A 17,269-nucleotide genomic window follows, 5' to 3' on the forward strand; every position below is an offset into this window, starting at 1 on the left:
TGCTCAGTACCATAAGTTACTGTCATTTGTGCAAATCCTGTGCTCGATCTCATCGGCTCAGATCGCTTAAGTGGCACTTCAGTGTCCCCCTGTGGGGGCAAAACGCCTCCCATTTGAATGATGATGGAAACCGCAAGGTTGTTAAATGCTTTTCTACTCACTAGCAGAAAAGCATTTGAGCGAGATGCTGCATGATGCCCATCTGAACTGGCCCTCTGTTGTATTGACAAAACATGATGATTGCTATAGGCTGTTAAAAGTTATCAGATAATTTCAAGCCTCTCCAATCCTAGTATTCCAATACCAGTGCAGACTTTAGCATGATGGTCCTAATCGGAGATGGTGACCTCAAACTCTACTAAGTGTCTGCAAATTGGGATGGCAGGTGAGTTTCTCAGTTTGGATTCCTCTACTTCTGTTTGTCCTTCATAAGGTAAATGACCATATCTGCGATGTAAAAAAAAAATAATTTAAACAGTTTTCAGCAGCCCAGAATTGCTTTTGTAATCTCAGTAGATCTCGGGCCAGCATCTGTTGGGAGCATCCTCAGTAATCTTTAATGCTTCAGGAGCCCATCTCTTGAATAAGAAATACCCTTACTTGCTACTATTTTTTTTTTTATATTAACATAGCTGTTTACTGCTTACAGGCTTCATTAGTAGAACAGTCTTACCTGATTTGGTTTAGTGCTATGTGTATGTTTATATCTTTTATTATTTTTCTTTCCCTGCTCCGTCAGCCACAAGTAATCCATAGTTCCTGTAATGAGCGGGTAAGCTTAAAAGAGGAAAAAAAAAACTGAATTTGAGAGCAAACTTTTCCGCTGCTTTGTGTGGCTTAACTGATAAGCTTTCTCACGTTTCGCCGTCCAGTAACTGTACTTAAGCGGCAAGAACAGTGCCATAGTAGGTTGGCAACGCATTTTCCGGTGTCAAGGCTTTAGGCTTTTTTGGGGGGAGGGGGAGGATTTTGCCAACTGACATCTGTGCATTTAGTGTAAAATCCATTCTGTGCATGATTTAATTTCAGTCAAGTGATTTTATAATTTTTGGGTTTTCCAGGTGAAAAAGGCCAAAATGCAGGATCCCTCTGAAGAAAGTGTAAGGTTTGTAACCAAAGAAACACAATTACAGATTGTTGCATGCATAGCTTGACATTTAATTCTGCTGTCTGCCTTATCTATCTGTTTGTTCCTGTCTGTCTTGTCTGTGTATATGTATCAAGGAATAATAGTGGTGTAAGTATACTTGGTATAAAGTTTGTTCACAGTACAAAGCTTTTCTGTTTTACTTTAGCTTGTTAAAAGTTTTTGCAAAATATTTGTGTTTTTGTTCTTAATCAAAAATGATTAAATGTAGTTTTGATAGTTATTGTCTGCCTCATTCAGGTATTAACATTATTATACATGATTTTGAAGTTGAAAATTGAAATTATGTGGCAGTGTTATGTTGTGAATGTATTTAAGAAAGATGCTAAATCTGAAACATTTGCAGAAATCTATTTCCAATCCTGTCTGAGCCATAAGTTAGCCACAAACTACTTAGTATTGCATTTATTACTGTCTAATATTGTATAACATGGCACCTTATAAAATAAGGAATATTATAAAAATAATTACCCTTCATTAAAAACCACTATCACTATTGAGCAGTTGTGCGGCAGTGGTATGCAGATATTAATCATTTTATTGAATAGAACACTGAAAAATTATACAGCAGTATGTGTGAAAAAAATCACATTGGGTTGATTTTAGTATTGTACAGAATCAGTTGTGTGTCCCTCCATAGTGTGTGTAATTTCTGTTAAATTATTGTATTATGAAGCTTGTCCCCCCCCCCCCCCTTTCTATTTGGGGTTACAGGAAATAAAGTGTTCTCTGCTTTATTAGCAAAATACAAATAATTTGAAATCTCTCCCCCCCCAAGCAAAGATTATTTCTTGCAGTATTTTCCAATACAAGTGCAGAGTTGTAGCATAGTTGCACTGGAATTATTATTTTTATGTATCGGGCTTCGTCCCTCTTATTTTCTCCATTTCAGGCAAGTAGATAATGGTGAGACTGAAAATCAAAAAGGAGAACTATCTACTACTCGAAATATTTCTAGTGAAAGTGAGTATTTTCTATTGCACTGCACAAACTTGCCATTTTTATATTTGTAAGAATGTACAAGCTGTATCAATTATATTTACATATATTTACAGTGTTTTTTTTTTTTTTTTTTTTTTAATTCATAACCAAATAAAGGGAAGTGGCTGTGTGTATAATATGTCACTAGTGTTAAGGTCTAGCTTGGATCAAACCGATTTGAATCTTCTGTAAGTTACCTTACCTGTCAAGGCAAAAAGCAAAATCATTTGTGTGAAATGAAAACTCGTGTTTTATATCTGCTTTTTGATATGGAAGGAATTCTTTACTGGCAAAAATGAGGTCAGATGAGGATTTTCACCTGCTCTACCTGGCAAAAAAACATTATCGACCATACCAGTTGGTATTATACTTGAAATCTGGAAACCATAACAGTCCAGAGCATTTAAAGAGGAACTGTAGTAAAAATAACATAATGAATAAAATTGCTTATTGATTACAATAATTATTTATAGATTTAGTGAGTTTGCCCATTGTAAAATCTTTCGTCTCCCTGATTTACTGTCTGAAATTTTTCACTGTATGGTGACATCTCTAGTTCTGCCAGGTGATCTGTATGGAATGTTCATTTATTGAAAGTTCAATGCACAGAGGAAGAGATTACTTGCTCGGAAGTTGGAAAAAGCCGTTCTTTCCCACAATGCCATGAGGTTCAGACAGCAAACTTTCAGGACCTTGGTCCTGACATCACACTGTGGGAGGGGTTTCACCACAATATCAGCCATACAGACCCCCCTGATGATCTGTTCGAGAAAAGGTAAAGATTTCTCTTAGGAAAGGGGGTATCGGCAATTGACTGACGTTCAATCCTGGGATAAAGTTCCACTTTAAAGAATTGAGGCTTGCCTTACAAAATGTAACAAGGGACCTTCATTCACATTAAATCTCCCCATTAAGCTAACTCTAGTTATTGCATTAATGGACGTGTGTATAACTTGCAACTCCCTTTTTATAGGACGCTATTGGAAGTATATGGTTACGGACCTTGTGGAATATACAGGGGGCATGGGGGTCTGTCTGTAATAAAAATTAATATCCAGGGCTCTCCTTATCCAGATTCCACCACAAGTCAACCCCCAAGTCTTAATCTTTGCCTATTTTCATGGCTATACAGAGATGGAGATGAGCACTTTGTCCTAAAATTGGACAAGGATGCTTTGCAAAGAGTGGGAGAATTTTTAACTCTCCCCTCTGTTAGTTATTTCCTCCCCTTTACAGTTTTGTAGACAGTTTAGTCTATGACTTGGAGAACTTCAAAGCTTCAAATTCCTTATGGAATACCAGTTTGCATGGTGGATAAAGGGCAATAAAGATCCTTGTTTTTGTTAAATATGTTATTAAACGAATCTATTTTAAACGCAAACCCGAAAGCTTATTTAAAATCTAAAAACCGATACTCACCAAGGGGGAAGGCTCTGGGTTCTATAGAGCCTTCCTATTCCTCTCCTAGTCCCCTCATTCCAGCGATGTCTCCCCTGTTCATATCTCCTGCTGCGGGAGGCTTCTGAAGTCTTTGCGAGCCTGAGTTCTGAAGACGGGCGGCTCTGTACTGCTCATGTGCAAGAGAGTGCACTCCCGCATGTGTACTGCGGAAGGGGGGGCAGTGCTGTAACAAGGGGACCAGGAGAGGAATGGGAAAGCTTTATAAGACCCAGAGCCTTCCCCCTCCTTAGATGATTATCATTTTTTAAAAAATATTATTTTAAATATGCTTCAGGTTGATTTTACCCAATAAATTAAATTTTAGCTAGCCAAGCAGTAGCCAATAAGTCGTATGTGGTGCTGCAATAGCTTTACTAAAGCAATATAAATTGCCCTTCATATGCCACAATGCAACATCCTAATAACTGATCTAAGACATCAGGAAAATGAATTCACCCCAGCAAGTGTTAACTTTGCAGTTTAAGCAGCTAATAGTTTGTGTGATGCAATCTGATAATTTTCTGACTCTAGGCAAGTGTATTTTTCTGACACTGGGGAACGAAAGATGGATATCACATTGCTGGAATCTATTGGAAATTGATGTGCAGTGTGTGGTAGGAATTGATTTCCTTCTGAATCAATTCTTTTCAGAAAGGAATCAATAGTTTTGGAGCATTGGGTAGAAATCTATGTGTATGGCCACATTTACCCAGAGGAGCAGAGCCTGTAAAATTACATTGCATCATGCAAGCAAGTTCTTTGTGGCGATGTATGCTCTGAAATTTTTGAGAAGTGGTTAATATAGGTTGTTAAAGAAAAAGGACAACTCTAAATCTCATGTAGATTATGAAAATAGGCTACTGTACTTAAATTTGGCAAATGGTTTCCTGGCAAACTAATTCATATTAATTAAAATCAATTAAAAACCTTAGGGAGGAACACTGGTAATAGCGCTCATGATTCATATACTGGGTCACAATGATTCCACTATGATACCATTTACAAATCCTATAGCAAAAACAAGTAGGGAACTATATAGAACAGCCATATGTGCAAAATAATGCATTAGCAGCAAGAAGAAAAAAAGTGTGTAATGAATCCATAATATAAATAAACCTAAACAACTAATGAAAAAAAGTGCTAATGCTCTAACCATTGATTAGGCAGAATGACCTGAAAGGATTTCCTGATTTCCATACCCCCTTGCATTCCGCTCAGGACCTTCTTCCTCTTTGCAGTCATGCTCCCCTCTGTGTACGAGCGTGTCTGTGCTGCGTAGGCACAAAGTAAGGCCCGCACCTGCGCAGCTCAAGGAGCAGCTCCTGCAGACTTTCCTCCATGCTTGAGCAATCTTTGTGTGGTGCAGTAGGGGCATAGGAAGATTGGGAAAGCCACTGAACTATACAGGTAAGTTAAAAAAAAATGTTGGGGGTAGGGGGGACTTCAGGTACTTCTTGTGGTCAGCACAGCAATTCTTTCTGTCTAGTGTGTAATAAGGCTTTTAAAATACATGTGTACCTGTCATCACCTTACCTGCAATAACATCTGTGATTCTTTTGCTCATTGAGCGGGCATGAGGAGATCACTTTTCAGTGTTGCCCACAAAGTTTCTCTCTCCAGCACAGGGAGCAGGTCAGCTCTATGTACAGAAATGAAGACTAGTTGCTGCCCCGTTAGCTCCTCCCTGACTACTTCATAATGGTGGTGATAGGAATTGTGGGTGTGGAGGAAGTACGGTAGCTTGGGACCTATAAATTGCACTTTTGTCTGAACAGGAAATAGACCTATGGGCGCTGATATTCTACTAGTGGATTATACCAGTGCCCACATTTTCCCACAACCTTTACCCGCGCTTGCTTACAGAATCCATCTAGCCATGTATTTTACAGTGTTTATTGCAAAAATCGCAGACCTTCCATGCACATGATTTGTGTATTTCTAGTTAATTCAAGTGTACTATTTTTTAGACTAGATAAATATTTATTTTGCACTCTTCTCCTAACGGACTCGGAGCTTGAGCTGCAGCCACAAGGGTGTGCTCATTAGGCAGTGGCAGTGTTAGGGACGCCTTACTGAATAGGTGCTGGCATACTGAACAGCAAGAGCTGAGCCCAGTTCGCCTGTGTCAGAGGCAGAGCCCTTAAAGGGAAGTGAAAAAAAAATTACTTACCTGGGGGCTTCTACCAGCCCCCTGCAGCCAACCTCTGCCCGTGCCGTCCTGGAACGATCCTCTGGTCCCCCACAATGGCTTAGTTTTGATTTTGGCGTCAGAGCCAGTCGCCAGCCACTGCGTCTCCGCAGCCCTGGCCGCGCCTCACCACCTCTATCACGCTTCCGTCACCGGTAGGGCCCTGCACATGTGCAATATGTGGAAATTCGTAAAGGGCATGCGCAGGGCGCTCCAGGTGGTGGGAGCATGATTGAGAATGCGTGCGGCTAGCGACTGGCCCTGTCGACGAATCAAAATTTAAGCCAATTGCTGGGGGCCGCAGGATCGTTCCAGGATGGCACAGGTCAGCTGCAGCGGGCTGGTAGAAGCCCCCAGGTAAGTGAAACTCGTTACACTATCCAGCCACTACTAGTTAAGTTGTCCCTTTTCATTATTTACACTGCTAATCTTTTAATATTATATAGGTTTGATTATTATATTGTTTGCGTCTGTAATTTGTCAGTCACAGAAATAACGTGGAAATATTTGTGTAACAAACTAAAAGCAGGAACACGCCATCCAAAATAAGGAAAAAATAGGGGTAAATCTGGGGACTCATCACAGAGTCAAAAATTAGAACATATCTGAGAACTTCAGAGTGCTAAAGTCGTTTTGATTTCCAGGTTCTGCAACCATCTATCCCAGATCTTATGGAACTTGTTGGGGCAACCTCTATTATGTCATCTTATGAAGTGGCAATGCTACTTTACATGCTTTAGAGCAGGAAATGACTGTGGGAGGGGAGGGTCTATTCCATCCACGAAGGATTTCACATTTAGCATAATTACGCAAGTCTGACTAATAATTTGTAAGATTTAGGCCCCAATCACACTGCACGCGTTTCCAGCCGCGTTTTGGAAACGCGTGCAGGTGGCCGACACGCACGACATCAGACCGTGCATAGAGTGCACTGTCTGATGTTCACACTGCATGCGTTCCAGACCTGTGCGGTCCGAGAACGCATGCTGCACGCATTTTTTGCCAAAACGCGTGGCTGTCCCATTCACTTTTCAGTGATAGGATCAGCCGCGCAACGCATACAAACGCGGATGGCGTGTGTTCGTACGTGTTGCGTTCCATATGCGCGCCCGTCCGCGTTTGTAATGTGAACGCGGCCTTAGGGATCTGATCCATTTTACACAGTACCAGAATGACCATCATGGGATTAAGTATACAAGGCCTCTCAGCCAGCTCATCTACCAGCCTACCAACCTATGGGCAAAAAACAGCTAGCTTATTACATGTTCAAAATCTGTGATAAAAAGTGCCATCCCTAAAGGTGGCCACACACCATACAATAAAGTGATCCAATTTTACGTCTGTTTGATAAAAACAATCGGTTGTCCCGAAAAGTCTAAAGCATTTTTTTTTCATTTGTTCGAGAAATCTGATAGAATTTCCCTTTTTTATTCAATAAAAGAAGATTGGGAGTGTTGAATCTTTCTGATCAATTTTTAGCAAAATTGATTGTTGTAGGGTAGATTAATTACTTAATGTACAGTTTTCAAATTCTTTTCATAATTGAGGAAAAATGTAACGTGTGTGGTCATTTTTTTTTTAGTGTTAAGGTGAGATCCAATTTTACACCAATTCGATAAATACAATAGGTTGTCCCAAAAAATTTTATTCGATTTCGTCCGAGAAATCCGATTTGAATTTCCCATTTTTTGAGATTGGACATGTTGGAAAATTCAGACCAATTTTATCAAGAATTGTATGGCGTGTAATGGATTGTGAAATTGTAATTAACCTGAAAAAAATTGTATGTAGCTATTCAGTACATACCAAACTTCACTTTTTTCTCTTGAGTTTATGATCTTTTATCCCGAAATTGCGTCAATCTCCGAAAATAAGTTTGGTACCTCGAAAATTCTGGTTGAAACTTCCGATCAATTGGAAAATTGGATAGGAATACTCAAATCGAATCAAATTGTATGGTGTGGGGCCACCTTTATATGTGAGTAAGGTTCCGTTCGGAGCTATTTTTTTTCAGTAACTTGATCCCATAACATGCCTACACAGCCTGGTCTGGGACAAATAAAAATTGTGATTGGATATGGATTACTCGAAAGCGGAGAGCATGGAGACACAGATTTTCCCTGACCCCAGTTGCCATCTGCCAAACCTGAACCACCACCCTCACACACATTGTAGGGCTCTCAATTCTACAGTAGTGCAATTTTTTTTTTTTAACAGACTTGGTGGAAATGTACGCATATAAAAAAAGCTAGCATAGCCAAGCATTATCTTTTGTTTTCTTGCAAATATATTTAATTCTTGGATGTGCTAGCTTCTTTATATGCATATGTTCAACAAGGGGCGTCATTCCATTTATACAGCTTCAGCACTCCCTGTATGAACTTAAAGAGAAACCGTAACTAAGAATTGAACTTCATCCCAATCAGTAGATGATACCACCTTTCCCATGAGAAATCTATTCCTTTTCTCAAACTGATTATCAGGGGACTCTGTATGGCTGCTATTGTGGTGAAACCCCTCCCACGGTGTGATGTCAGAACCATGGTGCTGACATCACACTGTGGGAGCCTTGTTGCATTGTGGTAAATAACAGCTGTTTCCAACTGCCAAAAAAAGCAAGCAGCAGCTACCTCCACCGACATCACCTGCCAGTAGTAAAAATGTCATCACATGATAAATGTCAGAATGTAAATCAGGGAGAGGAAAGATTTTACGATGGGCAAACACTGACTAAATCATTTATACATAATTTATTGTAAAAATGAAGCAATTTTTTTTACATTATTTTCACTGGAGTTTTTTTGTTTGTTTTTTTAATATTCATGAGCACTGTGATTAAGTACTTAAAGTGGGAAAACAAAGTAACATTTTTGTTCAGACCATCCAGCCCATGGAGTTTGTGGTTACATGTAAATTTCTTTTTTTGTTTCTGCAGTTCTTCCGTGCACAGACTATCTGCCCCGTGCTTCTGGGGACTATTCCGCACAGATGTATCAAGCCAAGTATGACTACTGTCTCTTTACTTCAGGCTAACTTTCTTTATCAAAGATCTACATGGAAAATACATGAGTATAGCATTTTGCTTTGTTCATGTATGTATGGGCAGTCCCTTACTTACAAACAGGTTCCACTCTGGGAGGTTGTAAGTAGAATTTGTTTGTGAGTTGAGTCATGTTTATACTGGTACGTGTGGATAAATACTTTCGGCCAGCCCTGAATTAGGACATACCATATAAGCAATGTTGTTGTTTTGTAATCTATGTATTTTAATGTCCTTTAAACAACTTGCAACAGTTATGCAACGTCGAGAAATATAATAACAAAAACCACAGTACATTTTGTACACAACGATTACATGATTGTTACTCCCTTGTTTTTAGGTAGGGGGTTATCTGAATGCAGGTGTGCATTTTGAAAACGCTGTAGGAAAATACAGACCGACTCTAACTTACAAATAACTTGAGTTACAATTGTTCATACATACAAACAAAATTGTCTTCTTGTACAATTTTTTTTTTTTTCGTTATGACTTCTGTTTGTTACGTATTCTAGTGTTGTAAGTAGTTTAAAATACAGTAAAAGCATTAAAAACAAACAAAAACATTGTTTATACTACATGTACAAATCCAGAGTTGTCCAAAAGGAAATTATTTTATACACATTTACTTATGTATAACCCATGACTCAAATGAATTACACTTACAAACTCCCAGAATGTAGCTTGCTTGTAAGTAGGGGACCTGTATAGGGACTCTTGTTTAGCTCATAACACCACACTTAAAGTGACACTGAAACGAAAAAAATAAATGTGTAGTACTAATAAGTAATAGAACATTAGTAGCAAAGAAGGGTCGCGTTTTTATTTTGGGTTATAGTGTTTTTTCTTTGTTTTGTTTTTTGTTTTGTTTTTTACATTGCATGATTCTATCATATTGGCAATTTACAAACCATACTCTATATTTTGATCTATTAGATAGAGCAAAGCTAATGACCCTTTAAAGAGAAACTATTCGTTCTAAAATTCCCCCCCTCCAGCGCCCCCCCCCCCCCCCCCCAAAAAAATAAAAATAAAACCCACATGTATAAGTAGATAAATACTTGCTCTACTTACATAACAGATGTATTGTAGTGTCCACGTTTTTATTTCTGTGATGTGTATTGTAAAATTAGATGACTCCTGTTGCTGGCAGGAGCCATCTTGCATCCTCCAGCTGGATCCTCCCCGCACTGATTCTGTGCACAGCGAGTAGGAATAAATGCAGCAGCCACAGACTCGCCTATAATAGATCCAAGCACTGCCGTTCCCATCTATTCTCTGCACTACCGCCGGCAGTAGTGCAGAGAGCATAGAAGGATACTGCAGCGCCTGGAACCATTGTTCAGTGAATCTGTGTTCGCTGCTTTTATCCTTCCCCGATGTTCAGTACGGGGAGGAGAGATAATGCGGCGGGTGGCAGCAGAGGGGGGGGGGGGGGTGGTGGCACGGACATGCCACTGGAGGAGGGAGACAGAGGACAGTGATAGGAAGTAGCCTCTGGCTCCCCTCCCTGCGCTCTAATGCTGGGAATACAGGTTACGTGTTCGATTCTCCGTGCGATCTATTAGCCATCCGCTCGTTTTTTTCTTATCTTTTTTTACATTCACTTCTATGAGAAATCGAGCACAATAGAATCAAGTAGAAATTCGGACATGTCGTAATTTTATAGATCGCACAGAGAATCGAAAGCGGAAAACGTTTTAACATGTATTCCCAGCATTACAGAGGCTGCAGAGACCGAGAGAAGGGGTGACCAAGGCGGCCAATCGGAGGAGAGGAGTGACAGAGGAATCTGCCAATCAAGCTGATTCAGCATGCTTGTCACTTCTCTTTTGCATCTGCGTACGGTCTTAGAGCCTGGGGGCATGGGGAGAGAAACTCCACATGAAAAAAAAAAATGATTTTAAACTTTTCGATTGCCTAATTAGCGTCCTTTTCTACTAATATATCAGCCTGCAATAGAGAAGTTATTGTGTATTTTATGCCTAAAGGTGCCCATACACTCGTCAGATTGGCAGCAGATAGATAAGAAATGCATCTGATGATCTATCTGATGCGTTTTTAGAACATTTTTTACCAGGATAGAATTCCAATAGATTTCAGTTTGAAATCTATTGAAATTCGATCTGATGGCATTTTTTTGCCATCAGATTTCCATTAAGGCCAATGCAAACTGATAAGCAATCTTATCAGATCGACCTAAAATTTCCACCCTGCAAGTTCGATGGAAATCCATCGAAATCCATCGAAATCGTCCGTCGATCGGTCGATTGGCCAACCGATTTGCAATCGATTGATCGATCGATCGGGATCGATCGGTCGGCCAGAAAATCGGCTGAGTGTATGGGCTGCTTAACAGTTACTCTTTAAACTTCCCTGCTGTAAAATCGTATCTGAAGTTGTTTTTCACGGTTTCTTTGATGTATAAGTGCTTCTGAATAGCACTGTAGCCCACCTAAGTTGGGTCAGAGAGCTCTCTTTTCGATGCTGGAAACAATAGGAGAATCATTCCTTTGCCACTAATGCTCTAGCTGTGCAACACATACAGTTATCTCATGTTTAATTATCTCATGTTTTTTTGCTTCAGTGTCACCTTAAGCAAATATGAAATCATTCCAAAAGCATCCCATATGGAGAAAGTATCCTGTCAGTTACTGAATGGAGACTAAAATTATTCCTGCTTGTTTTTATTTCCATGCCTTTCAATTCCATATAGCGGTAATATCATAATGGTTATTTTAAAAACTAGAAGTCTATATACTTCGGTCACACACAATCTGAGTAATAAAACCCATTCAGTATATTACATTTTAAGGTTACAATTGGGACACCAATACACATGGCACTTAAGGTTACAATTATTTAAATTACATGTATTTCATTTCAGATGTAATTGTTTACGCGGGCTGTCTTTGCTGGCCTTACTAAGATGTGCAGGGGATTCAGCTGATAAAGATTATCTGTCAGTGCTGTGACAAAACAGCTGCTCATGCCCCAGAAGATAAGATAATTCACTAGAAGCGCAGCTGAATTTCATTCTACCTGTTGTGCCTTTTCAAATTATCTTGATTTCTTGAAATATTTGTATAGAAATACTGGGTAGCCCAATAAAGCAAGGCCATTTTGGTCTATTTTTGCACTTATTTGTCAATCTTAGAATGCATTGCGTTGCTTTTCAGGATTTGTCTTGTAGACCTGACCTGTGTATCATGCCATGCAGAATCTACTCGTACTATGTTTAATGTCGCTGTAGTTTTTACAGTAAAGCAAGTTTTGGATTTGTGAAGTATTGCTTCAGTTAACCAATTTGAGTGTTTGCGTTTGTGTGTTCTTTAAAACAGAGAAATTTTGTTTATAAACAACTTTATAAATGTTATGCCAGCTACACTTTAAAGACATAGGACTAGCAATAAAAGGCAGCGCAGTTGAACATCTCACAACTAATTAGGTTAATTGACAAGAACTCAGTAGACTGTAGAAAGCGCATCCCTGAGATGCAGAGTATCTAAACTAAGGCCTCTTTCACAGTGCGGCGTTAAAGTCGCACATTAGAAAATGTTTCAACGCAGACTAACGCACAGCAATGCAAAGTCTGTGCCACATTCACAGTGCACACATTTGTGTGTATCGTGTAGCGTTATTAGAAAGTGCTGCATGCTGTGCATAATACACTTAGCGGTGTTAGACTATTTTCACATGCTCAGTAATGACTTGGAGACATATTTTTCATTGCCTGTATTTTCTACTGTATATGCTGTATGCATTGGTAACCCTGCACTGCGACTTTTTGGCCGCGTTGCGTTAATTTGCGGTGCGACTTTAACGTCACATCAAACTGCATCATCCCACTGTGAAAGTAGCCTAAAACTAAGCCAGACGAGGAACACATTATCATTCTAATGCTAGGGTACAAACAGTGCAATTTTCTGATGGATTTACTGTCAGATTGATTTATTTCCAACATGTCCGATTTGATTTCCGATTATTTTTTTTTCTTCGTAGAAGTAAATGAAAAAACGATCAGAAATCACATCGGACATGTTGGAAATAATCGATCTGACAGTAAATCTATCAGAAAATTGCATCGTGTGTACCTAGCATTGAACTGGTGCTTTGTTTGTTTTTAAATTTCGCAGCTTACGCATTTCTTTGTTGTATTTTTAATTCATTGTAGGGTTTACATGATTTACAAATTATCATATTATGCTTTTATTGTACACAACGTATCACCTTTGTGGAAATGTATATTAGAAGTAGTTGAGGAGTTATAACACATTTGTCGTCTCTTGTGTTTCTGCAGGCCGTATACACATATTCTTTCTGTACCTGTAGCAGAAGGAATGCCAGCATACAGTGGACAGGCTCAGTATCCATCCTTGCAACCATCTCAGCCATATGCAGTATACCCTCAGGCAACACAGACATATGGTCTACCTCCATTTGGTAAATGTTTTAAGATGGAGCTTATGCAGTACACATAGTTTATTGCACTTTATAAGGTATTGTTTTATTATTGTAACTGCACTAAAACCACCTACAAACATATGGCAGTGAAAGTAGTACAAACTTTCAGTCATCTTTCACTTTGCAAAAAAAAACATTAAATGGATATGAGTGGCTGAGTTCCCTATTAAAGGATACCCGAGGTGACATGAGATAGACATGGGGTATGTACAGTGCCTAGCACACAAATAACTATGCTGTGTTCCTTTTTTTTTTTTTTTTCCCCCTCTGCCTGAAAGGGTTAAATATCAGGTATGTAAATGACTGACTCAGTACTGACTCAGACAGGAAGTGACTACGGTGTGACCCTCACTGATAAGAGATTCCAACTAAAACACTTTCCTAGCAGAAAATGGCTTCTGAGAGCAGGAAAGCGATAAAAAGGGTCAACAGTTCATAGATTTTAGCTCTGGCATACTTCAATGAATGTGTCATTGAGAAAAAACAATAAAACAGTTAAAACTTAAAAAAGAGATTTAAAGGGGAACTGAAGTAAGAGGTATACGGAGGCTGCCATATTTATTTCCTTTTAATCCATACCAGTTGCCTGGCAGCCCTTCTGATCCTCTGCCTCTAATGCTATTAGCCATAGCCCCTGAACAAGCATGCAGCAGATCAGGTGTTTCAGACTTTAAAGTCAGATCTGACAAGACAAGCTGCATGCTTGTTTCTGGTGTTATTCAGATACTACTGCAGAGAAATAGACCAGCAGGGCTGCCAGGCAACTGGTATTGATTAAAAGGAAATAAATATGGCAGCCTCCGTATACCTTTTACTTCAGTTCCCCTTTTAAACTTAAAATAAAACTGTGGGATATCTTAAGTCATTTTTAGGAGAAGGAAGATGGATACAATCGTTTATTTCATTAGTTTTTCACCTCGGGTGTCCTTTAAGGGGGTCGGGTTACAGAAGCAGCCATTTAAAGGAACCACAACTCAAACTAAGAGCCAGTGGATACACACAACACCTCTAAAACACAAACATTGGTCAAACCTATTCATGTATATGAGGGCTAGTGCCAAAACTTCAACAAAGTCTTCCTAAGGAGTCCCTGTGCTAGCAATGGGTGTGAATTCATCATATGAAAACGAGAGCATCCACTGTGGGGAAAATGTCTAAAAGCTCAGATATTTTAGGCTTCACATATCCATAGATATGAGGGCTAGTAGATAGTAATCTCATTCTGGTGTTGCTATACTCGTGGTAGATGCAAACACATCATACACAAATAATGGGTGCCTCCACAGTGGGACACGTAACTTGACAGTGAGGTTGCCTGCAGAGCCAGTAGACCGAAATCTCATGGGATGTAGCAACTAAGATCAGAGGAAGACTACCACAATAATACCTTTGTTTCTGCACTCGCCAAGTGAAAACAGAAATGGTAGTTGACTCAATCGAGCTAAAAATCTATCAAGTGAGGAGCTCATAAGGCAGGACAAACCAACACAGAACAACATTTAGAGTCCTGCTGATAATGACCGCCTCAGCTGACAAGCGTGTACGGCAGTCCCCGACCCTCAACCCATCAGCGATCCACTTGGCAGATCTACTCGCCCCCAATAACTTTTTATTTTTTTTTGTCCACGCCGCTACCCCGCCCTCTGTGTCATCATGCATACGCCACTTTGTAGTTCCTCCGCCCCTCTGCATAGCAACAGAGCCTACAATTCTTCTTCAATCGTGTCCCTCTTTAAGTAAAAAATACACAAACGGGACATATAGGTTACCTCCTAGGGCAGATTTGTAAATGGTGTGGGCCATTGGAGTGTGGTGGCAAGCATTTAATTGCCGCTTCTTAGTCTCCCATTTGTATAAAGTTCTTCATCTTTAATCCACTGCCACAGTTCACAGTGCCAGCGACCGTTAATGTCACATTAATGGGCTACATCTTCCGCCATCCATTGGGTGCTCAGGGCGGCAATGTTACTGCGGGAACTTTAAACTGCACCAGTGGATCAAACATAGAGGACCACATACACTCTGGGAATTAGGGAGCGGCCCCCTGCAGGTAATCATTACATGCCTCCAAAAAGCCCCCTCCCCCCAACAGCCCACCCAATTTTATAAACCTCCAATAGAGGGTGGTTAATTTTGTATATTTTACTAAAAGACTGCTCAGATCCTTTTTACCATTGAAAGCAGAAGTAAGGAGACGAGATCTCTTGGTGTGCCTTACTGCTGTGCAGAAGAGTAACGACTGACCAGAAAAATTCCAGATGACCCGGGCATGTGCTTGAGCATTGTGAGTTTGGGATACACTACCTAAACTATCACAGTTACCATTTTTTCCATAAATGGGCACTTTGGAAGTAACCCTCAAAATACCTAGATAACTAAAGGAAAACAAAAAAAAAAACCAAGAAAAATCCTTGCATTCTGTTCCTGTTCTTCTGTGCCCGTCCTTTATTACATGTAGTGCTCATGGTCTTGCCAGCAAGAAAGAACCTGTAATGCTGCAGTAAGTTAGGTCAATGATTACCAGATATAATTGGTGTAACTGCTGCCCCATTATCTTTTCTATCTCTTTGGTGACTTATGAGGACTATAAAGGTAAAATGTGATCTTGCTGGACAGCTCTGCTGGGTAGTGTTGCAGTGTCAAAGGGGAAAGTGGTGTTGGGTTACTGTGGAGAGAATCGGCAAGCAGAAGTACTGCAGCAGAGCTATTATGTCCAGTGTTTACTCCTCAGAATCGCTTTATTCACATTAGAAATGTTTTCTTTCTCTGAGAACTTTGAATGCAGTTATTCAGGACCTATATTCTACAGCATCCAGTCTGGTAAATATGAAATACAGAAATGTGTTACATGAACGCATCTACCTTTTTAATTGTACTCTGCACAAATGTATGCACACTTAACTTTATTATTTCTCTGCTCAGGTGCCTTGTGGCCAGGAATCAAGTCTGAAAATGGCTTAATCCAGACGCTAAATCACCCTACAATTTTGACATCATCTTCAGGAGTCACCAGCAGCCAAACTAGCCCTGTGCTGTATTCCTATCCTGTACAAGGTAAATAGGTCCTGCACTGTTTGTGAATATAAATGTTACCAGGGTGTGTGTGTGTGTGTGTGTGTGTGTGTGTGTGTGTGTGTGTGTGTGTGTGTGTGTGTGTGTGTGTGTGTGTGTGTGTGTGTGTGTGTGTGTGTGTGTGTGTGTGTGTGTGTGTGTGTTACCTGGAGTCGGTGGTTTAAATCAACTGAGGAGTTGGATGATTTTAGAACAAAATCCATACCCTTTGTAAAAATTAGGCTAAGGAGTCGGTAGTTGAGGAGTCAGAGCCATTTTGGGTACCTGAAGTCTGAGTCTGCGGTTTCATAAACTGAGGAGTCGGAATCAGATGATTTTTGTACTGACTCCACAGCCCTGATGATATCATGACCCTTGTTTTCATCCTTTTTGTGTACGATTTTTTCATTGTGTTTTGGGGTTTCTTGTTTGTTATGGTTATTATAAATTATAATGTAAAAAATTAGGGTTTTTTTTAACCTGGAGAAAAAAAACAAGAGTGGAATGTATATGAGCACAAAAAAACCTTTTTCTTAACCTGACCATTGACTGTCAATGTTTTTGTGGCGGTGCGCATCACAATTCTAAAACGTGTGTGCCGTGCTTTAGTATCACTGTTGTTTGCTTGGAGGGTTATATTTCTTTATTTGTGTTTTCACACAGCTTCTACAACAAGTGCAAATGTGATTTCAAGCTCCTCACCTAATGCAAACATCACAACCCCTGCAGTTACCAGCATCTCTAATCAGGTAAGTTCTGACTTTAGCTGGCTCTTGCTATTGAGCAGAACGTTCTGTATGTATTATAAAAGGCAGTACATCCAGCAGCTTTACCTGAGGCAAATGTTACTCTTGCATAGTTGAAGCTATTGGAGGGTTAACAGGTGTAACGGGTGTAATCATTTTAAACTTTCACTGTTCACTGTGGAAGTGCAATATCTAATTGGGTCTCTCCCAGATAC

The 17,269-nt window shown here is 39.8% G+C and overlaps 1 protein-coding gene across 2 annotated transcripts in view; it reads left to right on the top strand.

Annotated features, from left to right (window-relative positions):
* The window catches only part of EYA3 (EYA transcriptional coactivator and phosphatase 3), a 170,378-nt gene that overhangs the window by 79,294 nt on the left and 73,815 nt on the right, over positions 1-17,269 (top strand). For both annotated transcript variants that reach the window (XM_068269324.1, XM_068269325.1), the window contains 6 exons: positions 1,062-1,105; positions 2,040-2,110; positions 8,692-8,758; positions 13,094-13,236; positions 16,180-16,311; positions 16,972-17,057. In XM_068269324.1, the coding sequence (XP_068125425.1) occupies positions 1,062-1,105; positions 2,040-2,110; positions 8,692-8,758; positions 13,094-13,236; positions 16,180-16,311; positions 16,972-17,057 (543 nt within the window). The remainder of the gene's footprint in view (positions 1-1,061; positions 1,106-2,039; positions 2,111-8,691; positions 8,759-13,093; positions 13,237-16,179; positions 16,312-16,971; positions 17,058-17,269) is intronic.

Source organism: Hyperolius riggenbachi, chromosome 2, assembly GCF_040937935.1.
Source record: "Hyperolius riggenbachi isolate aHypRig1 chromosome 2, aHypRig1.pri, whole genome shotgun sequence".
NCBI classification, from domain to species: Eukaryota; Metazoa; Chordata; class Amphibia; order Anura; family Hyperoliidae; genus Hyperolius; species Hyperolius riggenbachi.